Genomic DNA, 27,465 nt, shown 5'->3' on the forward strand with positions numbered 1-27,465 from the left:
TCTAATAAGATGAACATGTGTTTTTTATTTTTAAATTTGTTTATATGGTAGATTAAATTGACAGATTTTTTTTTGTATGTTGAACTATTCCTGCATCTCTGGAATAAAGCCTACACGGTCATGGTGGATGATATTTCTGTATTATTGGATTTGGTTTGCCAGTATTTCATATTGTATTTTTGCATCAATGTTTATGAGTGAGATTGGTCTGTAATTCTCTTTCTTAGTAATATCTTTGTGTGTTTTGAGTATCAGGGTAATTGTAGTCTTGTAAAAAGAGTTTGGCAATATTCCTTCTGTTTCTCTTGTGTGGAAAAGTTTGAGGACTATTGGTACTAGTTCTTCTTTGAAAATCTTGTAGAATTGTGAGCTGGAACCATCTGGCCCTGGGATTTTTTTTTTGGAGACTTTAGATGATGACTGTTTCTATTTCTTTAGCAGCTATAGGTCTATTTAATTTGCTTATGCCATCTTGATTTAAGTTTGGTAAATGATATTTATCCAGAAAATTGTCCATTTCCTTTAAGTTTTCCAGTTTTGTGGACTGCATGTTTTTGAAGTATGACCTCATGATTCTCTGGATTTCTTCAATGTCTGTTTTTATGTCCTCCTTTTCATGTCTGATTTTGTTAATTTGGGTATTCTCTCTTCCTTTTGGTTAGTTTGAATAAAGGTTTGTCTATTTTGTTGATTTTTTTGAAGAACCAACTCTTTGTCTCATTGATCCTATATTGTTTTTTTGTTTTTATTTTGTTGATTTTACATTTCAATTTGATTATTTCCTGCCATCTAGTTCTCCTGTGTGAGTTTGCTTCTTTTGGTTCTAGAGTTTTCAGGTGTTCGAGTTTTCAGGTGTTCTTTTAACTCACTATAAGATTTTTGTAGCTTCTTTATGTGGGCATTTAGTGGAATGAACTTTCCTCTTAACACTGTTTTCATTGTGTCCCATAAATTTGGGTGTGTTGTGTGGTCATTTTCATTACGTTTTAGGAAGTCTTTAATTTCTTTCTTTATTTTTTTTCTTGATCCATTGGTGATTCATGTAAACCTTGTTTAATTTTCATGTGTTTCTGGGCCTTTTAAAATTAGTGTCGCTGTTGAATTCTAATTTTAAGCCATGGTAATCTGATAAGATACATGAAGTTAATCCATTATTTTTGTATCTGTTGGTATTTGCTTTGTTACCTAGTATGTGGTCAATCTTTGAGATGATTCCATGAGGTGCTGAGAAGAAGGTATATTTTTTTATGTTTGGATGGAATGTTCTATAGATATCTGTTAAGTTCCTTTGAGTCATAACATCTGTTAGTTTTCTTATTTTTCTGTTAAGTTTCTCGACTGGTAAATCTGTCCAGTAGCGAGAATGGGGTGTTAAAGTCTCCTACTATTAGTGTATGGGGTTTAATGTGTGATTTATGTTTTAGTAGTGTTTTTTTTTTCACATATGACGGTGTCCTTGTATTTTGTACGTAGGTTTTCAGTATTGAAATTTCTTCTTGATGGATTTTTCCTGTGACACATATGAAATATCCTTCTTTATCTCTTTTGATTGATTTTAGTTTGGAGTCTATTTTGTTACATATAAGGATAGCTACACCATCTTGTTTCTTAGGTCAATTTGATTGGAAAATATTTTCTCAACCCTTTACTCTGAGGTAATGTTTGTCTTTGAAGTTGAGGTATGTTTCTTGTATGTTGCAAAAAGATGGATTCTGTTTTTGTATCCAATCTGTTAGCCTGTGTCTTTTCCTAGGTAAGTTGAGTCCACTTATATTAAGCAATATTAATGACCAGTGGTTTCTAATTCCTGTTATTTTATTTTTCAATTTGGTGATGTTATTGTGTATGTGTTTCTCTTCTTTGGGATTTGCTGCTGTGAGATCATCTATTGTCTGTGTTTTTGTGGATGTAGCCAACTTCCTTGGGTTGGAGTTTTCCTTCTAGTACTTCATGTAAGGCTCGGTTTATGGCTAGGTATTGGTTAAATCTGGTCATGGAATATCTTGTTTTGTCTGTCTATGGTGATTGAAAGTTTTGCTGGGTATAGTAGTCTGGGCTGGCATCTGTGATCTCTTTTTTTTAAAAAATTTATTTATTTATTAAGGATTTCTGCCTCGTCCCCGCAACCGCTTCCCATTTCCCTCCCCCTCCCCCGATCAATTCCCCCTCCCTCATCTGCTCGAAGAGCAATCAGGGTTCCCTGACCTGTGGGAAGCCCAAGGACTGCCCACCTCTATCCAGGTCTCATAAGGTGAGCATCCAAACTGCCTAGGCTCCCACAAAGCCAGTACGTGCAGTAGGATCAAAAATGTCTGCACAGTGCTTGATCAGGACCTACTGGCTTTGATTTTTTCCATTGAGAAGTCAGGTATAATTCTGATAGGTCTGCTTTTATATGTTACTTGCCCTTTTTCATTTGTAGCTCTTAATATTCTTCCTTTTTCTATATGTTTAGTATTTTTATTACTATGTAGTAAGGGGACTTTTTATTTTAATCCAGTCTATTTGGTGTTCTATAAGCTTCTTGTATTTTCATATGCGTATCTTTCTTTAGGTTGGGAAAGTTTTCTTCTATGATTGTTGAATGTATTTTCTGTGCTTTTGAGTTGAACTTTTTCTATCCTTGTTATTTTTAGGTTTGGTCTTTTCATGGTGTCCCATATTTCCTAGATATTTTGTGTTAAGCTTTTGTTAAATTTAATATTTTCTTTGACCATGAGTCTATTTCTTTATTGTGTCTTCAGTGCTTGAGAGTCTCTCTTCCATCTCTTGTATTCGGTTGTTTATGCTTGCATTTGTGGTTCCTGATTGTTTTCTCATATTTTCCATTTCCAGAATCCCTTCAGTTTGTGTTTCCTTTATTGTCTCTATTTTGGTTTTCAAGTCTTGAATCATTTCTTTCATCTGTTTAATAGATTTTTCTAGGTTTTCTTTGAGGAATTTGTTGGTTTCTTTCAATTTTTTTGTTTGTCTTTTCTTCCATTTCTTGGAGGGGATTTTTCATTTCCTCTTTAAAGGCCTCAAACGTTCTCCTAAAATTATTTTTTAGGTCATTTTCTTCTACTTCATCTCTATTGGGTTGTTCAAGTCTTCCTGTTGCAGAGCCACTAGTTTTTGTTGGTGTGGTGTTGCTCTTGGTACTGTTGGGTGTGTTCTTATCTATTCTACCCATCTTTTCCTCTGATTGGCATAGTTAGGGCTGTGTCTCTGGTGATCACTCTTCCAGGTGCCATTGGGATCCAAGGCTCAGATAGTTGTTTCTTGTAGCACTGTCAGGGCCATGATTTCAGTCACCCTGGAGGTCACTCGGTGTTCCCAGAGGTTGTTTGGCAGTCTCAGAAGTCACTCTGCAATCCTTGTGGTCATTCTGGCCTGCTCTCACTTGCTTTGGTCTGCCCCTGCCGAGGTCACTGGCTTGGGCCTGTTCCTGTGGATGTGCTTGGCTTGGAGTGTTCCTGTGGAGGTCTCTGGCCCAGGCCTACTCCCATGGAAGTCACTGGCTTGGACCTTCTCCCGTGGAGGTCCATGGTTCAGGTCTGCTTCCTTGGAGGTTTCTGGCTTGGTCCTGCTCCTTTGGAGTTCCCTGGCTTGTGTCCAATCCCGCAGATGTAGCTAGCTCGGGCTTGCTCTGGTGGATGTCCTTGGCTCGGGCCTGTTCTTGCAGAGGTCCCAGACTCAAGCCTGCTCCCTTGGCAATAGCTCTTGCATACCTACTCTGGTGGAGGTTGCTGACTTGGGCTTGCTCCTATAGAAGACGCTGGTTCAGGTCTGCTCCCTCAGAGGTTGCTTCCCAGTAGCTGTTCCAGTGGAGGTCGCTGGCTCGGCCAAGATACCATTCTTTTCATTTCCAGAATTCCTGCACCTGTTACAGAGCGATAGCTATGGGCCTTCCTACATCTGCTACTTTCCTGAATTACCCAGCAAAGCTTGTCTTGTTCCCCTGCTTATGTCCATGCTTCAATCATGTTTTCCATAGTACTGCAGGCTTCTTTGCCAGCTCCTGGCTGCCATGAAGCTGACCTTCGTGCAGGCTGTACTGAAATAGCATTGACTTTTCCTTCTGTCCTTCGTTCTCTTCCTTTGGGCTGTGGTGGCTGCCATGAAGCTGACCTTCATGCAGGCTGTACTGAAATGGCATTGACATTTCTTTCTGTCCTCTGTTCTTTTCCTCTGGGCAGCTGTGGAGATTTTAAGCTTTCCCTGCTCTCAGGAGTGTTCTGTAAACTCCCATGAAGTTGTCTTCATTTTAAGAAGCTACTATTTAGAGTCTGTGCCTAGTCCCAGCCCACCTTGTCAATGACCCATTTAGCTAGATGCTCTCTGACCAAACTGTGATGTTTTGAACCAAGGAGTGCAATCCAGTGGTCTTATGTTTTGGCTCAGGCTACCTCATGTTTAGTTCCTTTTTATCTTCTAGTATCAGAGAGGTTAGCCATATTCTTTAATAATGTTTTAGAAATAAAACAAAAATTATATTTGATTAAGGGCCTTCCATTACTTCCTCTTCTCCATAACCAGAGCAGAGAGTCACAGAACAGGATCTCACTTGCCTATGTGGCTTGTCATGGTCACACATCTTGCCACCAACCGTAAAGTGGAAGGCCATCACCAGGGTAAGGGCTGTGACTTCTCCAAAGACCCTATGACTTAAGTAATGTTTCCTGATGAACTCAGCATTTGTGGTCCTGAACCACGTTCACTGTGAGTGTGACTCCATGACTCTGAGTTCCAGTTTATTCCTTAAGGGCTCATTAGAAGTAGCACAATAATATCACACAACTCTGAGAGAGACAAGCTTTCTTATCATTCACTGGTTTTCATCTTTCCCTTTATGCTCCTGTTTACTGGGTGGGGTCTTAGATGAAGAGGGGCCTGAAGTATTACAGTTATGATAAGACATGGATTTCAGGGACTCCTCTTCAAAACATAAAGTAAACAAAGGTAAAAACCCTCAATATCTACATAAAGCAATTAAAATAAGAAGTTTATTTTGTGTGTATGAGTACTTGGCTGAATGTATGTCTGTTCACTGCTTGTATACATTGTATCAGAGGTCCTAAGAAGGCATCAGATATCCTAGAACTGTACTTAAAGACAGTTGTCTGCCATCATGGGTGCTGGGAATTGAACCTGGGTCTTCTGTGAGAGCAGTCAGTGCTCTCGAGCACTGAACCATCTCCCCAGTCCCATGTTAAAGCAGCTTTTATCTGCATATCAGAAGGTTCCCTTGTTTGCTTTGCAGACTGAGATCTCCTGCAAACACCCAGAGACGTGAGGTCTGATGAGATGAAGTATCCGTTTCATCTGGGGGTGTTATATCTGGGTTTGGCTCTGAGGGTGATGCAACCTACATGGGTTCTGCCACCCTGGTGTGACTGATCACAGAAGCCCAAATAACCGTGGTCTCCATACACTTGCACAGAAGGGCTTCCAAGTAGCATTTCATCTCTGTCTCAGAGGGTGTCAGCTCTGTATGTCGAGGATGTTGTCCCCAGAGCTGTCACTCCTGGAAAGTTTGAATTGAAGCTGTTCCTCATACCTGCTTTGAGAGTTTGGCATTTTCTAAGATTTATTCTCATAAGACTCGGGTAAGCCACCTTATCCAAGAGGCATAAACTGGGCACTGGAGAGAACTGTTCCCTCCATTTTCAGGCCAGTGTTTATGCAATGTCCATAAAAATATCCAACTTAACAAATAACATTGTTTTAAATGCTCAGATGCTTTGACATCTCTAATGTAAGGGACAGGCAGACCTTTGGATGATAGGGTCTGTTCTGTGGTTTTTATAGTCAAGTCTTTAAATGATACCATTTTCAACACTGGATATTCTTTGTTTTTAACACTATCATATCTGTGAAATATACAGAGAATATCCAGATTTCACAGATATGATAGTGTTAAAAACATTTTTTCTGAGTTGTAACTTATGTCTTCAAGGTATAAATCATTAGTTTGGCTTTGATGTTATTTTTTTAATTGGAATTTTTTCATTTTACATACCAGCTCCAGTTCCTCCTCCCTCCCCTTCTCCTGCCCCACTATGTCCACCCCATCCCATTTCCCATCTACTCCTCAAACTCAGTGATCATAGCCAAGTACTGGGCTGCGTGCCTAGGGTTCAGTTGAAGACAAGGAGTGTGTTGTTTTGATTTTGTTTTTTAATTAGTGATATACGTTTTCTTGTGTGTCTACTGCTCCAATGACTATTCCAGATGGAAGATACAGGACTTTGTTTTACGTTGAGTTTGTGGTTCTGTGTGTTTGTGTGTATGTTGTATCTTTGTATAATTTGAATCTGAGATTTCATAGTTAAGTATAGCATTATATTGTGATGGACAGTGTTCAGTGAATCAGCTGACTTGGAATTTAGATGAGGCACTTGGGTAGCTTGCTTCTTTAAAACCTTGAGTTATGTCAAATGCTGTGAACGATTCCCTCTGTCTTTGAGGAAGATAAAGGATCCAGCTGACCAGGCAGCTCAATCCCCAAGGCTGTTGGTGCAGCCACAATGTACCTCGGAAAAGGACCATAGGACAGTTTAGGAAGACACATGCCTGTCTGGCATCAAATGCAATGGGCAAAGCTGGGGGCTCTTTGCTGTTGCTGGGTCTGCAGGTCTCAGTCACCTGTATAGCACCCAGAGTGGCTCTGACTGACTCCTGTAGCTTTTTTCCTCTGGTATCTCAGAGCCACCTGTGAAGTTTGTTTATGCTCATTACTTTAAGGCAATGATCATAGCAGTGGCCTGTCTATTTAGGGCAGGAGGTCACTGGGTGGAGAGGCACAATGGACCCTCGGGTGGCAGCTATGCTTCTTCCTGGAAGACGGCAATGAAGGAATGTATGTAGACCCCGAGGGAAATATTGCCCGTGGATTTCTGGTGCTCTCAGTCAAAAGCTGGTGGGGAAAAATGCTAATAATCTTGACCGTGCATTCTCAAGGCTGCTCCAGGAACCACACTAATCACTCGGCCCATCCTGGCATCCTCACACACTCCTCAGAGTTTTATTTCCCTCATAATCAGCTCTAATTGTATCTTCAGCATCGCCAATGACTTCGGAGGGTTTCGCTTCGTGTTTATGACTTTGAGTGTTGGAAGAAAGTTCTTCCCGACATCTGTTCCAAATGTGTTTATCTGTAATTTTAATTCATGCTCACTTGCCTTGTCATCTGGCCTGGACTGAAATTAGCTGAGATTATTTGTACTGTTTAAGATTTTATGCTCTTCAATTAAAGCCTCCCAAAGAATCCTGGTGCCATATGAATTTTACTCCTGTGCGTCCTGGTCGTTTCAGGTGAGTTTATAATTGAAACGATCTCAGAGATGACGTCAGGGTATGAGAGGTGAATGAGATTTGGAAAGGAGGCATTTAATGAAGACGTGGGCTTGTGTGCACACAGAGGAGCTGGCAGTGTTTCGGGGGAGGGGTTGGGCTCTGAATGTTGGCGGATGGGTGAGGTCCAAAGCCCTGCAAACATGGCCCAGTGCTGCTGCTGTACTGAGAGCAGAGGCATCCGGAGGGCAGCACAGTCTAGAGAAGACAGGAACCCCGTGCCCATGGATGTACGTGATCTAGTGGTGAGGGTCTCCAACCCCCTGAGGAGCTCCACTGATCCAGACGGAAGACCGGAAAGTGGGGCTGGGCTACCTCAGACAGGAAGTCAGTTAAGTGTCAGTGATTGCAAAAGAAACTGAGTGTTTCCTAAGATAGAAACTTCGAGAATGTGAAGCCCACTCTCCTTTTACAGTCCTGTCCTGATGGCATAGAGCTCTGTCCACAAAAGACTAAAGGGATCCTCTCATTCCCCAGGGCCCTTGTTTCTCTTGTGGCATGTATTCTGGTTATAGAGTCCCTAAGGACATCCAATTTCTCATAAAACAACTCTCTTAACCAATCGGTAGATGGTGCCAACTCTGCCTGTGAGGCCCTTGGGCCAGCATTCCATTGCTCTTGTGTGAATTACAAGGTGGAGTTGTATAGACTTTCTTGAATTTGATTTGGGGTAGAAGGATTTGGAGTGTGTGTTTGAATGCCCAGCTACACAACTCAAAGGTGAACTGCTTAGCTTGTTGGTGGGGAGTGCATTAGCAGGGGACCCGGGACAAGCTGTGCTCCCTCCAAGAAAGTGGTTCTCATCCTGTAGGTCATGACCCCTTTGGGAATTGAACAACCCTTTCACAGAGATCACCTAAGACCATCGGAAAACGGACATTTGCATTATGATTCATTCATAAAAGTAGCAAAGTTACAATTAAGGTTTGGGGTCACCATAACATGAGGAACTGTATTAAAGGGACTCAGCATTAGGAAGGTTGAGAACCACTGCTCTAAAGAGTCAGTATTTAATTTAGCTATCTCAGCAAACCTAAGTCTTGCCTGGGGTCAGGTTTGCTCTGTCTTTATTGTAGAAAATGTCATAGGACAAAGCACATAGATGCTGTCCGTCATTGGTGGTAGAAGCCCAAGGAGAAGCCAGAGGAGTGAATGGTTTTGTCATAATCATGAAAAGAGGAGAGGGAGGGAGAGAGAGAGAGAGAGAGAGAGAGAGAAGGAGGAGGAGGAGGAGGAGGAGGAGGAGGAGGAGGAGGAGAGAGGAGAGAGGAGAGAAGGAGAAGGAGAGGGAGAGAGGGAGAGGGAGGGAGGAAGGGGGAGAGGAGGAAAGAGGAGAGAGGGAGAAGGAGAGGGAGAGAAAGAGAAAGAGAGGGAGGGGAAGAAAGAGAGAGAGGGGAGAGAGAGGAGGAGAGAAGAGAGAGGGAGAAGAAGAGGGAGAGGAGGAGAGGGAGAGAGAGGGTAAGAAAGAGAGAATGAGCTAGCACGACTTAGACAGTGGGAATGTGGGAGCTTCACTATAATGGAGTAAAATGGTTTAAAAGAAATAAGATTGGTTCACTAATGTTACCCTCACAGAAATGCAGATCCAGGGCCACAGACAGTCCAGATTTTTAACCCCTCAGTCAGAGGGGTGTGACACACCCACTATGTAGGTTTCCTCAATCATTTACTTGAACATGACATGGGCATTTGCTGCTTTGTGTTTGTATACATGGTAGTTTTTGATTCACCTCCATTGCCAAGCGTAGTAACCCAGTAGATTTTTGGTGCTTACCAAGGCTTTGTTGGACAGATGATTGGCACTTTGCTGGGAAGTACAGGCAGGTTTGCGTCCCGAGCAACACCTAAGCTCTGGTCCAGCAGGGTGTCTGCCTTTCTCAGAGCACTTCCTCATCTTCTCCATTTGAAGTCTCGGGATTGGGTCCTCCTCATCTTGGTATCTCATCCATGAGTACCATTCTGTTGGAGGGCAAGTGGTTTTTCTTCTGATGTTGAATCTCCAGGCAGTGAAATGTAATGGAATGTTTCATAAAGTAAGAAACAAAGCTGGTTTCTTTGGAGAAGTGCAGGGGTTTCATGCACTGGAAAATGCCAGTGTCTGATGGAGTACTGGTTTCTCCAGGCCAGGCTCGGCGGTCCTTGAATTCCCCTGGATGATGGAAATGATGGCGGGCCTGTCACACGGGTGGGGCAGAGAAGCCAGGAGTCATGTTTGCATTAATAACCATCTCTTTCCATGACCCACTAGTTCAGTCTTCAAAGGGAATGAATGCACTTAGCCTCTCCAGTCTCAGTTTGTTTATCATTAAAACACTTAGTTCCAGCTTGGTAGGACAATGAGGATTCAGTGACCAGCTGAAGGAATGGCCGCTGAGTGCTTACAGTGCCTTAGGCTATTGTCTTGGCCAGGTGGCCAAATTTACATGATCCTTTCCCTCATTGAGGTGAGCTTCTAGTAGGGGGATAAACATCTACTAATAAAAGCAAAAATATCCCATAGTTAGCCTTAGTCAAGGTATTGTGCAAAAGAATAATGGGGTTTACTTTAGACTGGGGAAATAAGAACCGTTTCTCTCAATCCGAAGTGGGTGGGGGACTGATGTAGCTTTATTCAGGTACCACTGACAAATAAAATGTGTACTCAGATTTGCAACACGCTTTGATGTGTACATCCCTTATGAAATTATCAAATCAATCTAATTAATGTGTCAGCTATTGGTCTCATAGGCTTACCATCTGGCTCATTATTTTTGCGTGCTCGGTGAGAACTTTTAGATGAACCCTTTTCAGGAATTTTCTAGCATACGTTATTACTACCCATAAACCCCATTCTGTGCAATAGAGGGTCATCACTTACTCTTTTTGTTTAACTGAAAAGCTTCCCCCATTGCTTTGATGGAGATTCCCTCGTTGCTCAATGTTAACCTTAGCTTGAAGGCTGAGTTATTATATCAGGAAGAGTGGATATTCAAGGTCCTTGGATCAGAAAAACAGATGAGTGCGCTGGAGGAGGGGTGAGGGGTGTCCCTCAGTAAGCAGAGAGCTTGCCCAGAATGCAGGAAGCTCCCAGGTCATTCCCTGGCATTTCAAAGACTCAGCATGGTGCTGTAATTCCACTACTTGGGATCATTCTATGCTACATAAGGTTTTTGAGGTTAGCCTGGGATGTCAGGGTCATTGCTTCAAAAAACAAAACAGTAGCAGCAACAATAAATAACAAATAAGTTAAAAAAAAATACTGGGGGAGTTAAAGGAATGGAGAAAAGATAACATTCAAGATTTTATTTTTCTTTTTTCTTTTATTTTTTGTGTGTTTTTAAAATATGGAACGCTTCACGAATTTGCATGCCATCCCTGCTCAGGGGCCATGCTAATCCTCTGTTCCAACTTTAGTGTATGTGCTGCTGAAGCGAGCACAGATTTTGTTTTTAAGTGAAAAGCGCTTGCAAGATTTTGAATGGAGGGAAGGAAGGGGTGGTATATGTCATCCTGTGGCCAGCGAATCATAGGAAGTCAAAGGGTTGAAGGAAGGCAGATGAGATGGTTTCCTTTTGAGAGAGGATAGCAGAGTGGGAAAGAGGTTTTCATTAATATAGTTGTGGAAATGAAGAGAAGCAAAGAAATTGAAGCTAAAATTATAAAACAGGGGACTGCTGTACGACTCAGCCTTAGAGTACTTGCGTTACACATGCAAGTCCTTGAGTGGGATCCCAGCTCCCCAAAGTGACATATACTTACACGCACACGTCCATGCATGCATACACACCAAAGGTGAAGCTGATGGGACTCAGGAGGGCTAGTTTTCCAGGGATGAAGGCTAACGTGACTTCCTTGTCTCTGGTTTGGGTAGATGAAGGTACCACAGAGAGATGAGAAGAGTCTAGGAGACTCAGATTCAGAAATAAGATCCCAAGTTCAGCTTTCACTGGTGAGTTGTGAGGTAGCTCTGAGGCTGGAATGAAGACCTTGGCCGGCAGTGGCCTGTTCCCTATAATGACACAGCGTGAGTAAAGGCGGGCACAACAGAGTCAACTCTGTGCTCTGTGCTCTTAGAGAGGCTTGTGATCCCCTCACTTTTGCTCGTGGAGAAAAGTGGATACTCTCAGCATGTGTCCATGAATGATTTGGCATTTAGTTTAATTTCTGATTGGAACAGATTAACAGGTGGGTTCAAAATGAACGGATTTTTGGGGGGGGTTGGGGGGGAGAGGAAAGGGTTTATTTGGCTGACTCGATCACACAAATCCATCACTGAGAAAAGCCACAGCATAGACATAAGCTAAGGAGCCTGAGAGCTTAGACCCTCTTGATCACTACCTCGAGACAAACATGCAGGGAAGATGGGCTGGGACATCAATGGGCGAAGGACAGAACTGGTGATAACCAAAGATGAATACTCAGAAAAGAAAGCTCGTGTCTTAAGTGACATGCTCCCCACACACGTCAGATAAGAGAGACGGAGCCATCTGAAGGGTTGTAGGGAGGGAGGGTTAGCAGAGAATTTGCGGGCTGGCAGCCTGCTGAGATGCTGAGGTAGTGCTTGAAGAGGGATGATGGCCAGCGGCCGGAGGAGAGTTTTCAAACTGCACTTGAGGCTGACCCACAACCAGGTACAGTTGCTAAAGATCATCAGACTATCTGCTTAATTGCTAAAGATCATCAGACTATCTGCTTAAAACAGGCGGAAATGATGGTTTGTGAATGATCACACTAATAAGAACATCTAAGGAAAAAATACATACGATGGCCTAGTGGAGTCTGAACTGGTGGTGGTGGTAGGATTGCTTCAGTTAATCTGCTAGCTCCCTAACTTACCCACTAAGACGCTTGTCTGTCTGTCAGTCCACTCACCTATGACTCACACATCCACACAGCTAGACCTGTACAGTACAAAACTTTTGGCCCAGTCTGGCCTTGAACTTTGGATATAGCTGAGGGTGAATTTGAACCATTGCTCTTTCTGGCTCCACCTCCCGGGTGCTGCGTCCACAGGTGTGTACACCATTCCCAGTTTGTGTAGTACGGGCATGGAAACTCAGGGCCTCATGAATGCTAGCCTGGCATTCTACCCACTGGCTTGCTGGGATTTGGAGTCCAGACCAGGCCCTGGGGGCTGGGATAGATGCGAGGGACTGGGGCCTGCACTCCCAACTTGACAGTACAGTGGGAGTTAACTGGACTGGCCTCGTTCCCTGATGTCTGCACAGCTTCCATGCGGCCTGTTGCCACACATTCCAATGTGGGGAGAGCAGCCAGGTCTTTAAATTTTACCTTTTTTCAGAGAGGAGACCAAGGTGCCTTTCTTCTTAGCTCCATCCAGCCAGGTTTATAGGAAAGAGGACAAAGTGGGCTGCCATCTGGGGGGATGTGGGAGCTCAGTTACAACTCTCAGGTCAGGTCAGGTGGTCCGCCAGGTTCCAGAGACTTTGCGTCTGTGCCTCTCTGGCTGCTGTTGCTTTCGCTCATTTCTTGTTTCCTGGACACCTGGGCAAAGACAGGTCTCAGAACACCGGATCTAGTTAGAGTCTTCTAGCAGCAACCCCGTGGTCCTTCGGGTGCAGCCTGGGCTGAAGAGGGAGCCCATAACAAAATACTAATGTTGTGTATACATGTAGCTATTAATATCATGTAGATACAGCTTCCTTTCCACACTGTGGAATAAAAATGCCCCTTTCCATGCTCTAATCCCTCTCAGGTATTTGAGTTTGAGCTTTCCTTTTCATATCTTACATTGAGGCAGCAACAGTATTTATTAAGTTTTTTTGAACTTTAGCTGTCACTGTTGGCAAAATCACCACCACCATCACCACCATTATCATTATCACCACCATCAACATAACCAATAGGATGGATGGGTACCTAGTACCAACTTCTTTAGATCTATCAGAATCTGTTTCAGGTGTTTAATGTTAATTGACTCTTTGAATTCTTCATGTCAGTAATACAATCACACTTACTTAAAACATCTACAGTAATACCAGGCATATTCCACGTACAGGAATCTTATAATTATTACATAGTAAAAGGTATTACCTTCTTGGCTAAATGTTGTTGGTTTAAATTTGTTTTTGAAGAAGAACAGTTCTAGATTCTTCCCACTTAAAAGAATTAAAATGTAATTTTACCTAGTCTGGGGATTTGCATAGTTTTTAAGCCAGAGCTTGTACTTTCCATAATCCATATGTCAAATGGAAAAGGGTAATTTTTCTGTGTGTAAGAGGGTCAGGGGACATGACCTCGCTGTAACTGCCTGTCATGGCTGAGGGTCTCAGCAGCATTTTGAAATCTCCACTGTAATCTTTTCTGTATGTACAGAGGCAGGCGAGGCAATGTGCAGTGTTTGTTAGCTGCAGACTCTGAATTATACATGAGATTTCTTGATCCTTAAGTACGGTTTCCTGTGAGACGATTCTATGTGATGTAACATAATCATTAGTATCTTCAAAATCTATAGATTTACAAGTGATAAAGTACCTGCATATATCTGACCATGTTTGAGCTATACTTTTATATAGCCTAGCCTTGTGATTCAACCCCCAAATGCTATATCATGTGTGTGTGTTTATTTAGTCCTTGCAGTAGATGGTGGGGGTATAACTAGAAAGAGAGAGATAGAGACAGAGACAGAAAGAGAGAGAGAGAGAGAGAGAGAGAGAGAGAGAGAGAGCAGCCATGTTAAATAAGTGTGATGCCCTTAAGATGAGGAAGCATGCTGGAGTTGGCGTTTTCCCTGAGATCAGGTTTTTCATCTCTGTTGGTTTTCTGCATGACTTCCAATGGACAGGAGGCAGCCTGGTGCTAGTGTGATCTGCCTGATTGAGAATCTCCAAGGGTGGTTCCCGCAAATACTGAGAAGGAAACCCCTAAGAAAAGGCTTGCCTGTCAGTCTTGAATCTAGATTCAGGTCTACAGGAGAAAAGTTGGCATTCCAGGAAGCTCAGGGCTAGCGGATCTCCTATCTGTGTGGCTCAGTACTCACCTCGAGGCAAAGATGCCCTTTAAAATGAACTTATGGTGAGAATTCCTTCGGGCACCTGGCAGGAGGTATCACTAATACTAAAACCCAAGTCAGGAATATTTCCTACATACTCAATTTCAAACAATATGAGCTCAAAAAGAAAAGAATCATGTACAATGAAAGGAAAAGAAATTAAGACACCATCAATGATGTTCAGCATAAATAACCAACTGCAAAATGGCATGCACGGGCTGACTGTAGCGAAAGCATCAGCATAAATACATGTTTAAAGGATTAAAAGAGGAACAGAGGAAATGCTATCAAATTAACCTAGCAGGTTAAAAAGAACCACATTGAATTCCAGACTAAAAATATAAGGAAGATTTAAAACCATTCTAGAGACTAAGGCAGAGTGTGTCACAGCCCTGGAGAGAATTAATGAAGGCAGATGGAGAATTCACTGCAGTTCAGCAAGGAGTGAACAAGAGAAAGATATAGATCACACGACAGCAAGTCTAAGAATCAGGAGAAATCCTGTCATGTGACACAGTTAGAATTCTGGAAGGGAACACTGCGGAGAATGGAGAAGAGAGGTGGCAGACGTTTCCATAGCAAGGAAAGGCGGCACCTGTCTTTTCTCAGATCCAGACCCCACCTCTGAGGACTCTACAGTGTGAAAGCAAGTTTGTGCTCATGAAGGAAACTAAAGACTAGGAAATCAAGCCAGTCCAAGGCAACATTCTATGCAGCAACCAGGTAGCCAGATAAAGTTTAAAAATCTTCATTGACAGGAGCATGATCACAGAAGGAGATTCTGCTAGTTTTCATATTGTTGTTGATACCGTAGTTAATCTCAATATGAGAACTAACAGAATCATGTCTTCAAATGTAGCTTGAACACCTCTAGAGAGTAGAATTAGTTTTCAAATATGTGGATAGTGCTTTTACTGATTGGTTGATTAATTGAGGCAGTCTTGCTGTGTAAAGGCTGGTGTTGAATTTGTGATCCTTCTGCCTCAGCTTCCCATGTGTTGGGAGACAGCGCATGTGCCATAACACCAGCTTGAACATTTGACCTAAGTTAAAACTAAGTTCGGAATCATCCGAGCATCCCCACTAGAGAGACTTCCAGTAGATGCTTGAGGGTGTAGAATATGCTCCAAGGAATAGCAGGGATTGTGGAGGAAGTGTGGGACAAAACAAGTCAAAAGTGTGTTTATAACATGTGTCCAGGATATGCTCATTAATACTTTAGCAACCATTTTATATTTCAAAACATGCAAATAACTCCAATGTTGATTTTTAGTATAGTATAGTACATAACTGTGAATTATGGACTGTTTAGAACCCTGAAAAACTATAAAGCATTGACAAATGAATTCTCATATGCATTAGCATGGTTAGAGTGTATTAACATAAATAAAGACATCTAAAAAGATATGAACAGTATGATTGTATTTATGGGACATTGAAGATGAGCAAAGTATTTGTTTAGAAATAAGTACTGGCGTGTGACAAGATCATAACTATGTAGAAAGTAGTGAAGACTGGCAGAAGGAGTGGATATATCCTGATAACATTCACATTAGATCAGATGTAACTTCTATGTTCTTATTTTTGTGTTATGCCTTCATCTTACACATCATTTTCTACTAAGATAAAGGTAAAGACGCTAACCATGTAAGAATCAATGGGACCTTTCAGATTGGCATGGCTATGACCTGTAGGCAGGAAGGAGCTTTGCAAATTGGGCTACACTGAGTATCAGGAAGCACTCTCTCAAACACAGGGAAGCCCAGACTTTCCCATTCCTGCCTTATAGCTCCTACTCAGCTTAGTCCTACCTGCTGCCACGGTCTGTCTCTGTGAATGTATGTCTCACATCATAGAAGGTACTGTATGCTTTATTATTCCGGGGGCCTCCTCCTCCGTCATTTCCGAACCTGAAATATCCTCTCTGTCCTGTAGGTCATAACTTCTGTGCAGAAGCACCTAAGTGTGGAGAAAACTCGGAATGCAAAAACTGGAATACGAAAGCGACGTGTGAGTGCAAGAGCGGTTACATCTCCGTGCAGGGCAACTCTGCGTTCTGTGAAGGTAAGGGGGCAGAGAGGCCCTGGGGGCAAGTGGCGGAGAACGATGGTTTCAGCTACAAAAACCCATGGAATCAGCTATGCCAGGGCTCCTGTTCTCATGCTTGCTCCAGCAGAGTCACATGAGAAACTACGAGGTATGTAAGATCCTGAAGTGCCCTCAGTGTCCACACCAACCCCAGGGCAGCCGTAAGCACACTTTGTTTAATTATCGGGAGGGAGTGTCATCGCCAATGCCACGAGATGTGGCGAGGGAGTTCCCTTTTCAAATGACAGTCACAGCTTGGCTTAGGCCCAGCTCTCTTCTTCCCTTCCTGAGGGCAGAATGCTTTTCCAGTTGAGTTTCTTAGTGGTTGATCCACACATTGTCACTTTATGGTCTTTACCAAGGATCGAGGGATGGGCCTGTAACTTGGATCTAGGAACTGACACCATTACAATAGGGATGTGGCCTCGGGCACAACTGATCACCTCTTGTGCTTTGTGTGTGCACCCTTCCCAAGCTCAGCACCCCACATGCTGATGGTGGCATTGCACACCTCTACTCCTTTGGTAAGCAGAGCAGTTGGGCTTGCTCTGACCTCGTTTTATATATCCAATCCGGTCCTTTTTAGAGGCTCTCTCTGGTCCTTGTCCTCAGAGCAGAAAAGCTCTATGAGACAGAATCATGATGGGTGGGGCTGTTGCTCTGCTTCTCCTGGTTCTGACTCGGTCCCTCTTTTCATCTTGATTAGTTGACTATCAAGCACTGGTGGCCCGGGAGGGAGGTGGGTTTCTTGAATTGCGCAAATGTAACGGATCAGCGTCTATTCACTGCCCTGTGAGGAGCCTGGCTCTAAAGTGGGTTCAGTTTCTCAAGGTACAGACGATGCTCTCAGGGGACAGTAAGGGTAAATGCCTGTTTGGCCTGTGTTCTGTATTGCTGTCCCCTGTTAAACTTTGACCGGTCAAAGAGCTGGCTGGTTCTTTGAAACAGTATCTGCTGGTTCCCAGTGGTCGCTCTGTGGGGAGTCCCTGTCCTTTCATTTACTCTGGAAGGCTTTCTTGGTTCCTTCTATCTGGGTCACCAGCAATATTCTAACTAGTGGGCTTCATCCCTCTTTTTAATCTTTTTGTTTTTCTTTTGCTTGCTTTTCTGCTTTGAACTTGATTTGTGCCCCTTGGGAGAATGAAGTTACCCCTTTGATTTTGATTTTTTTTAATCCACCCTTGAATTTATTCTTAGCTCTTTGTTAATTTGGGGAGGATGATAATTTCAACTGTTCACATTAAGTCATTTCTTTACATTTTTTGTCATGCTATATTTTGCTTAATTAGAAAAAGAAAGTCAATGTGAACATTCTCCCAGCCAATCAGCATGGGAAACATATCTGAGCTATGTAATGAACTGACGGACTTATGTTGCTACCTTCTGATAAATGTTGGGCTGAACTCTGAGCCATTATAAAAGTGGTAGTGGAGTCCCCATACAATGACCCCTGGGGCCAAACACTCCACCATGTCCCATGAGTAATTGAGACCTGGGAGAAAGTAGGGGTAATGGCCACTGTGAATGCTTGCTGAGGCTATTTGATTCTCTCGTCCTTGATTCTACTTTTTATTATATAGAACCAACTCCAAGAGAGGCCTGTGGTATTAAAGTTGCCCTTTCTGTGGGAGGCCCATTTTTTAACAATTAGTTACTCAGTATGACTGCAGGTTTGAGTTACTGTTTTCTTGAAATATTCATGTTTAGCTCACCATCTAGATCTGGCTTCAGTCCAGCGTGCTTGCTTGGGACTGGTGCCCTGGGGATGGGGTTGGGGCTGTAAACATTTCTCTGTCATCATAGAGACAGTTCAGATGTTCCAGAGAACTTGTTCATGGAGACGGGTCAGCTTCTAAGGAGGAGAGGGATATAAGTCATGGATGTTTCTAGTGTATCATAACAGAACTTCAGCGGTGAAGCACAGACCACATGCTGGGCATCCAGAGGGGTACTGAGGAACACATATAGTGGATGTCAATTTTTAAAGCATGTGTGCGCCATCTCGAACATGTTGAATTTGATCTTTGAGTTTGCATCCCTGTGGTTACATGATACTGACATCCATCCTGCTGTTCCTATAGTCACTCCACCACACTACAGCAGCCCAGGTAAGGAAAGGCTGAAGGGCAAATCTCTGTGTGAAATGTTCAATTTTCATTTTCAAAGGCATTTCTTCCTAGAAGGTGTTCTCTAAGGCTCTGTCTCCCAGACCAGCAGATGATGTTCCATCTTAGTTTTCAGACCTGGATCAGTTCCTGCCTCCTCCTGACATCCCTCATCCGGTATTCAGGGAAGAGCAGGGATGCTGCTAGGTCTGATTACTCATGTTCCTCCTCTGGAGCTGGAGTTGTGTTACCTCTTCCCTTTGAATCCAGTAGTGGTGTGGCAAGAGGAGAGAATGGGGGCGATTTGGGAGAAGGTAGATCGGTAGCTGTACTGCCCTCCTGGTTATGCGTAGTTCTTGGCATTTTCTGAGTCCTTCCCTAGGAATTTCCATGCAGTAACATGTAGCAGGCAATCCTAGAGGTGGGTAGCAGAAGACACCCTGGATGCAGTGTCTCCCTGGAGCTTAGAGACAACTAGGAATGTATTCAGTTAATGAGCGAAAATGCGCTACCTTATAAAAACCACCATGAACAAGGTGAGCCTGAAATTAAAACAAAACATCACACACTCTGTCCAGAAAATCGTGAAAAATCTGCTCAGACTCTCAGTGGTAAAGAAAGCACAAAAGGCTTTCAGTTTTCCTACCTTCCTCCCATGGTAACAGAGCTCTGGTGCATTAAGGACTCCTGCTCTTCCGAGGTCATAAAAAAAGGCCGAGATGTTGGAACTCCTGAGCAATCAGTGAGAGATGATAAAACCTTCTGTCAGGTTTGATACAACTCACCAGGTCTCATTTTTGCCTGTGTGTCTGGAGCAGTTACAGCCCCCATTTCGAAAATGACTTTCATTGGACTTCAGCGTTTTATGGATATGCTGGACCAGGGCTTCCTCCCTCTGCAATGGCCTTTTCACCGCGTTGGCCTTAGGTAGCTTCTGATACATTAGCGTGAAACAGAAGCCGTGTTTGGGACAACCACAGCACTAGCTGTCCTGTTGGCACCCTTGCTACTGAAATTGGAGTCTGGGCAGCTTTTCATAAACTGGAGCAAAGAGCTGTGTGGAAGGACGGGATAACATGGCATCCTGTGTATCCTGTAGGATGAAAATGGTGGGATGACTGAGCTTTCAGTTGTAGGGCATCCTGGCTTTCCCAGTCTGTGCATCCTGCATGATAAGAGTGGCATGATGAATGGTCATTTAGTTGTAGAGTGTCCTAGGTTTCCCAGACTCCTTTTGTGTTGGTTGCACTTTTGGAGACTTAGATGAGTCTGTGAGCACACGACAATGCTGACCACTGTTAGCCCCACTTTACCCATACAGAGACTCAGAGAATTTCACCCAAGATAAAGTCCAGTGACTTTCTACTTCAGTGTTTCTTGACACCCTGGTCACGGGTCCGAACCCTCCCGCCACTCACCCTGTTTCTGATGTTTCATTTGAGTCCAGAATATCCTCCTCCTCCTTGATTCTTCCCACTGACATCCAGTGTAGCTAAAGAACAATGTAGTGGGATGGGACTGAGGGACAACTTAGCACTTAAGGGAATGTTCTGTTTAGAGTGCCCATGCCAGGTGATTCAAGTCTACCTATATCTCCAACTTCAGGGAGCTCTGGTGCCTCTGCCTTCCATAGGCACTGCACTCAAATATATACGTGCAATTAAAAATGATAAATATAAGTCTTTTAAAAACTGTGGTTCAGGCATGGTGGCACTTGCCTTAAATTTCAGCACTCAGGAGGCAGAGGCAGATGTATCTCTGTAAGTTCTAGGTCAGCCTCATCTGCAGAGTGAGTTTCAAGCCATCAAGGGCATTATAGTGAGACCCTGTCTCAAAGAAAGAAAGAAAATCGAGTGAACCTCAAGTGGACAAGGCCCGTATCATTTCTCAGTGGAGCCTCCAAGAATTTTTGCAAGCGCCCATCTTGTTGTTTCTCCTCTCTAGCACAAAACCTGGCCATATATCAAGGCTTTTTCCTTTCTGGGGCTTCCAGAAGAAGGATAAAATAGAAGAGGTCCATCTGACAGATGATGGATAGATTCCGGAAAATGTGATGTGTAATATTTTATACCATTGAAATTTTCCTCGGTGATGATAGACAGTTACCTGTTGCTTTTCCATCACTGAGCTGAGTTTACTGATAGATCCTGAATTAATTGATTTATAGCTCTTAGATTTAGGAGAGATCAATATTTACAACAAAAGCAGTGTTGAGAATCACCAGGGGAAATCCAAAATACTCAAGCTAGCAGTCAAGCGCTATCTACCTATCTATCTATCTATCTATCTATCTATCTATCTATCTATCTATCTGATATATAATGTGTGTGTGTATGTGTGTGTGTGTGTGTGTGTGTGTGTGTGTGTGTTAGAATAGAGTTGTAATTTTGTAATTTAGTGTTTGGTCATGCCAAATCCAGCATAGGAAATTGCATTTCCCAGTTCACATGCTAATGACATAGAACATGTTAACAATTTAACAAATTTTCCAGATTGACTAAAGATTGAAAAGTTTGCATTAATTATCATATCACGATTATCAGTATTAACTTAAAATATCAAGGGTTTTGGAGCTACTGGTTTGCGTCCCTTTTGAAGCCAACTGAATTTTACTTATCTGGACATTTTGGCAAGACTGGCAGATCATTGGGGAGGGCTTTGATTTTATCAGTTATGCATGGGCTGCGGGACAAAATAAGATTATCACTTACAAAGGGAAATCGGCCCCTCTGTAGGAAAAGACAAGCGGAGCTGTTGAAGGGAATAGCGGAGCAGGAGATACCCAGTGCTGTGAGTCTATTAGTGGCATGTAGCAGGTGCACTGAAGCATCCGATGCCCACTATGGATTAGCAATGCGACTCATAACTTCTCTTTTTCAGTAATTTCTTTCTTTTCCAAGATTACACTATAATCACATCAAAGCCATAACTTCATTGATCAGAGGTTACGATGGAGGATCTGCCCTTTGCGGCAGTAAGAGGCTGAGAACGTGACTGAGAAACCAGAGTTCAAATGGTTATCACTAGGAGGTAGATCACTAGGAGACTTTGCAGAGAAATGACCCAGTATGCTCACTGTACTTCTGATTATCCAAGAGTTAATCAGGTATCTCTATTTTCCCATTTTCTTTTATATTTATGTGTTTTGTATATTGAAGCGTGAATGACCCCTGTGATTCACACAGCCCAGCTACTGCTCCAGTTGGGCTCTATCTCTAAAGATTGGATTTGACGAGGGCAGGCATTATCCACCATCAGCTCATTACCTCTTTGGTAGGAATTTTCAATGCTTGCTGTAAGAATGCCTAGGAGTCTTCCTTTGCCTCTTTGTTTTCTTTTTAAAATTTTTTTGTTTCCTTATTTTCTTTTATTAAATATTTTTTTTAAAAAATACCAATTCAAGTTCCCATTCCCTCCTCTCCTCCCATTCCCTACACACACCCACCCCCATCCAATCCTCAGAGCGGGTAAGGCACATTGCCTTGTGGAAGGTACAAGGCCCTCCCTACTATTTCTAGGCTGAGCAAGGTATCTCTCCAAAGAGAATAGGATCCCAAACAGACAGTACAAGCAGTAGGGATAAATCCTGGTGCCACTGCAGTGACCCCTCAGTCTGCTCCAGCCATGTAACTGTCAACCACGTTCAGAGGGACTAGTTTGGCCCTATGCTTGTTCCTTCCCAGTCTGCCTGGAGTTGGTGAGCTCCCATTGGCTCAAGTAGACTGTTTCAGTGGGTGAACCCATCATGATCTTGACCTCTTTGTTTATATTCTCATTTCTTCTCCTCTTCACCTGGAAGCTCAGTCCAGTGCTCTGATGTGGTTCTGGAAACAACCTAGATGCCCTTCAACCAAAGAGTGGATAAAGAAAATGTGGCATATTTATACATTAGAGTACTACACAGTGGTTAAAAAAACAATGACACCTTGAATTCTGCATACAAATAGATGGAATTAGAAAACACTATCCTGAGTGACGTAACCCAGACCCCAAAAGATGAATATGGCATGTACTCACTCATAAGTGGATACTCGCTATAAACAAAGGATACTGAGCCTATAGTTCATGATCCTAGAGAAGCTAATTAATAAGGGGAACCCAAAGAAAAACATATACAGACCCACCTGGAAATTGGAAACAGACAAGATTGCCTGACAAAATTGGGAAAATGGGGGTGGGGAGAGAAGGGAGGGTGTAAAGGAAAGAGGAGGGAAGAAAGGGAGGGTTGAGGAGAACTTGAGGGAATGGGATAGTCGAGATGGAGGAAGGACAGAGATGAGAGCAAGGAAAGAGATATCTTGACTGAGGGAGCCATTATGGGGTTAGCAGACTCCTGACTCTAGAGAAATTCCCAGGAATCCACAAGGATGACCCCAGCTAAGACCCTAAGCAATAGAGGAGAGGGTGCCCGAACTGGCCTTGCCCTGTAGTCAGACTGATAAATATCTTAAATATCACCATAGAACCTTCTTCCTTTTCCTCTTTAGTACACATGACTCAGAGAGATAGTTTGTTACCCAAATATTTTACCAGCCAACTTTCCCTTCGTGATACAGATTTTAGCTTCTGCTTCGTCTGAGAAGCTCTGTGTGTTGTCCTTCCTATGACAGGAGCAGGTAGACTCCCTTGCTGGGGTCCTCTTCCCTTTACCTCTGCATCTTTGACCCTGAATCTGCTTTGCAAAGACATTTGTTTCTGTCCCCCCTCTCATCTGAACCCTTCATAACCCTCTACCCTTTTAGTTGAACTCCCCTCATACTAATTCTAAATCTGGTGGCATGGCCTCTTCTTATCTACATCATTTTTTCCTTGGTACCCATTTTAAGCCCCTGAATGTTTGATTCGCATTAGCTGAGTAATAGGTACTGGAATGCTTTAATGCTATTGGGTGAGGTATAAAAACCAGACTATAGCCTAGCTTTGTGCTTCATCCACCCAATGTGACTTTGTATCAATTACTGGAGCTTTGAATTTTTAATTTCCTCACCTGTAAAATGGGCTGAGAATTCTATGGTATAGTCTGGAATCAAACGAGACAATCCACTGAGACTAGCCCAGGTGTGTTATAGAAACTTTGTTGTTCTCTGACGCTTCCCTACATTCTCCTTCAAATAGAGTGGGTGTGTTCCACAAACACTACACAGCTCCGCGGTGCTTGTTCTGGTCCTCACAACCATCTCTTCATTCCGCCCCAACAGTTTTCTCCTTGGAATTAAGAGGACAGACACAAGCAATTAACGGCAAAATCAAATTCCAATTATTATACTTGGGTCAGACTAAAAAAGTTTGTTAAGGCTTGTGTCCTTCAATCTAACTGAGATGCTGGCCAGAACTGCAGGTTAAGGGAACTGCATAAAAAGCATTTTTCAAAACCATTTGTAAGATATTGTTTGGACTTTTCCAGTATGTCTTTGTGATAGTGTGGATTAGGTCTCTAGGGTGTTTTACCAAAATGGAGTTATCGTGTAAACTAATGGGGTTATCAGACTCAACAATTGCATTGTCAAGCCCTTCTGGTTCCATGGTCCTGTTTTCCCCCTGGGTTCCAGGTCTTAACTCAGCCAATAGTACATCCACCCACTTGGCTGTTCAGCTCATTCCATGTTGAAATTGCTCGTGAATTCACTCTTCTTCAACCTCCATATCAACTTAGCTTTCAGATGAGTCACAAATACCCATTTGTTGCGGCTTCATTGTGCCAACGCTTGTCCAAGCCTTCTTTGTTCCCAAGCCAGTGATGACCATAGTGACCACTCTTGCCCATGTACCTACCCCCCTTTCTACAAACACACAAAGAGGAGCTTGGAAAGCATCCAGAAGATCATGCCGGTCCTCTGTTACAAGTTGCCTAGGAAGTGCCATGGTTCTCAGAAAAATATCCAAAGTTGGTTCTGAGGAAGGCGCCATGTGGGCTGGGGCCCATGTACTTTGTGATTGTGTTTCTTCTTTATGTTTGTGAGTCTCTCACTTCATCTGCATTCTTTGCATCCTTCCAACAGGTCTGGGCAGTGGTTCTTTCCTCAGCCTGGGATGCCCTTCCCAAGTCTTTGCAAAGTTTTCTACTTTCTAGATAGAAAGCTTGTTGAGGCCTTGTTGCTGCTGCCTCTTGTGTGATCCCCATTTCCTGGGGGTCTGGGGGTGAGGAGATGTGGAGGCAAGGACACAGACTTCAAACAATTTCAGTGTAAAAAGCTCTTTATTGTAAAAGGGTTGGGGTTTATGGGGTTAGGGAAATTAAGATGCTGCAGGAATGTTTTTGGTTGGTCCTTTTAAAATTGGCAGTCGCTGCTGTGATTGACTAGGAGTGGGCGTCATTAGTTACTGTGCTTTTTTTTTTTAATTGGCAGAAGATATGATCATTTTAATTCAATTTATTGCCAATTTCTTACCAGGAGAATTTACCCCAGAAATGCAATTACGAATAAGACAAGAAATTAAGAAGGAAAAGAAAACAGAACCTTGGAAAGAAAAATTCTTTGAGAGGTTTTATGTTTTGGTCTGGACAGGTTGTTTTGGCCAATTCAGTTTATTCATTGTGAATTCGCATGTGCTTGCTTGTGCTTACACTATTGCCCTGCCTCAAAAAGTCAAATATCCCATCTTTAAAAAAAAAAAAAATTCCCCAACCATCTCGGTGAAATTACCTCTATACTCTTGTTACCATTTTTTAATTTTTTTTTTTATTTTATGTGCATTGGTGTGAAGGTGTCAGATCCCCTGCAACTGGATCTTCAGACAGTTGTGAGCTGCCATGTGGGTGCTGGGAATTGAACCCGGGTCCTCTGGAAGAGCAGTCAGTGCTCTTAACCACTGAGCCATCTCTTCAGCCCTCTTGTTACCATTTTGATATCTGGACTTTATTTCCTTCACAGCAATTTCTCTCTAATATTGTTTTTTCCCCCAAAACTATTATTTTGACTTTGTCCTTTCAGAGTATAAATTGCACAGGGCAATAATTTTATTTTACTCCTTGTATCATCAGCCTCTAAGGCATTAGTGCAGAATGAATTACTGATGTACAAATACAAGTTGATTGAAATGAAGGGAAAAGGAAGGGAAGGAGGATAGTTGAAGGGAAGGAAGGAAGGAAGGAAGAGAAAGAGAAAGAGAAAGAGAAAGAGAAAGAGAGGGCAAAGATTCCAGTCTCTGTGCCATGGTCACTTTATTTTGTCAGGACTGTCTTGTGTTGCTCAAAGCCTGCTTTATAAGATGTCAAGTTGCTTTTGCTAATTTCTGCGACCGTTCAGTTCCTGTAATGCTAGCCTTGTCTGTTCCCTTTACTCTTGGATTGCTTTTCTGTGGCTGTGGTCAAATACCTTGAGCAAAGGAACTTAAGGAAGAAGGGGCTTGTGGTTCCAAAGAGCTACAGTCCTTAAGCCAGCACCATGGCTGGTGGCAGGAGCCTGAAGCTGAGAGATCACATTTCATCCACAAATAGGAAGCAGAGAGAACAAGAAGTGGTACAAGGTTTAAGCCCTTCAAGCCCACCCCCCGGAGCACCCTTCCTACAGGAAGGCTACATGGCCTTCCCAAAGAGCGCCAACTATTTAAATACATGGGCCCACAGGGGAGATTTTTCAGTTAAACAAGCACAACCCCTCTCTAACTTGCTCTCCGTACCTCAGGATGCCCTTTCTTGACCATAGTTATAATAAATCAAATGATGTTGGGCTTCCAGCAGTGGCAGCTTCCATCCTTCGGCACACGGTCTTAAAAGTGGCTGTTTCTGGTCGGCAATTGTCTTCACTCAGAGGTCTGAGTTGGGGCCCTTTGGTGGTTCATCATGTGCAGTCTGGGGCCTCCAAGGTCATTGTAGAGAAGATAAAGGTTTCCAGTGTGCCTGTGATGGTTGTATTTCACCAGACAGAACCTAGCTACCCACCACACTCAGCATCAAGGGGGACTGGTGAGCAGCATCGAGCTGTGTTCCCAGGAGGAAGAAGAATTTGTGATGAGCGGCTCTCTGATCTCACCGGCTTTTCTGCTTACTAAATGAAAAAAATCCTCATTAATTTTAATCCTTTTTATTTCCTGTGTTCTGGTGTCAGCAGATATTACTGAAACTTGCTCATGGATAGGACTGGATAACAGCACAGTTCGCCTGCCTCAGTTACGTTGTCGTTTTTCCGAGACATCTCCACGGTGACTGGTGTTGCATCTCTGCGGGATTTGTTCAATTCCCAGTACCTCATATCCCAAAGTGACTCACCTGTTCTTTTTTTTTTCTAGTCAAATTTCAAGGTTTTCCATGCATTATAATTCCGAGCTTTAGCTAAGCACAAAGCCGTCCATGCAACAAGCAGAACACACTTTTGTAAATGAGTGATGTCATCCTAAGGGTACCTGGTAGCAGGGATGCATGTGTGCACTTGAGGATGCTGATGAAGAAAATCCCCATAAGTACTATAGGAAAAGACAGTGAAGATGGAAGCAACATAAACGTAGAAGTGACTGGTCCCTTCGTCCTGGTGGCTTGCCTTGGTGGCTGACTAGCTTCAAATAATCTTGCTTTCTAGTATTTTTTGACCTTCCTTCATTTTCTTGACAGTTCCCCAGGTAGTGATATAGGGGAGAAATGTTGGAATGGGGGCCAGAAGATCCTGACTGATCCTGGCTGGACCATTCAGCAGCTGGGTGACCTTAGAACACTCCTCAATTCTTTCATGTCTCTATTTCTCACCGTTCAAATAAGACCTTAAACCAAACTTAAGGAAAGGGAACTGGAGGTGCTCTGTGAAGTCATGTAATGTAGGTGCACGTTAAAATTTGTGGTTTTCATTCAGTAGGTATGTATTGGCATAATAACAGATCTCATCTTTTGCAGGTGTTGGCCTAGAATTCATGTCTTCTTGGTCTGTCTGTCCATCGACAGATACTCTAGATATAAACTATATCTTCTAACATTCGTTTGGGGCCACTGTTTTATATTTAGTTGTGGTAGGCTTT

General features: G+C 43.0%; 1 protein-coding gene and 1 pseudogene across 2 annotated transcripts in view; one reads left to right on the forward strand and one right to left on the reverse strand.

Moving 5' to 3' along the window:
* The window catches only part of Nell1 (neural EGFL like 1), an 821,283-nt gene that overhangs the window by 257,528 nt on the left and 536,290 nt on the right, over positions 1-27,465 (forward strand). For both annotated transcript variants that reach the window (XM_041649180.1, XM_041649187.1), the window contains exon 12: positions 16,262-16,390. In XM_041649180.1, the coding sequence (XP_041505114.1) occupies positions 16,262-16,390 (129 nt within the window). The remainder of the gene's footprint in view (positions 1-16,261; positions 16,391-27,465) is intronic.
* On the reverse strand, positions 10,653-10,752 carry LOC121455095 (annotated as a pseudogene).

Source organism: Microtus oregoni, unplaced genomic scaffold (assembly GCF_018167655.1).
Source record: "Microtus oregoni isolate MIOR12 unplaced genomic scaffold, Mior012 000000F_ref0000247, whole genome shotgun sequence".
NCBI classification, from domain to species: domain Eukaryota; kingdom Metazoa; phylum Chordata; class Mammalia; order Rodentia; family Cricetidae; genus Microtus; species Microtus oregoni.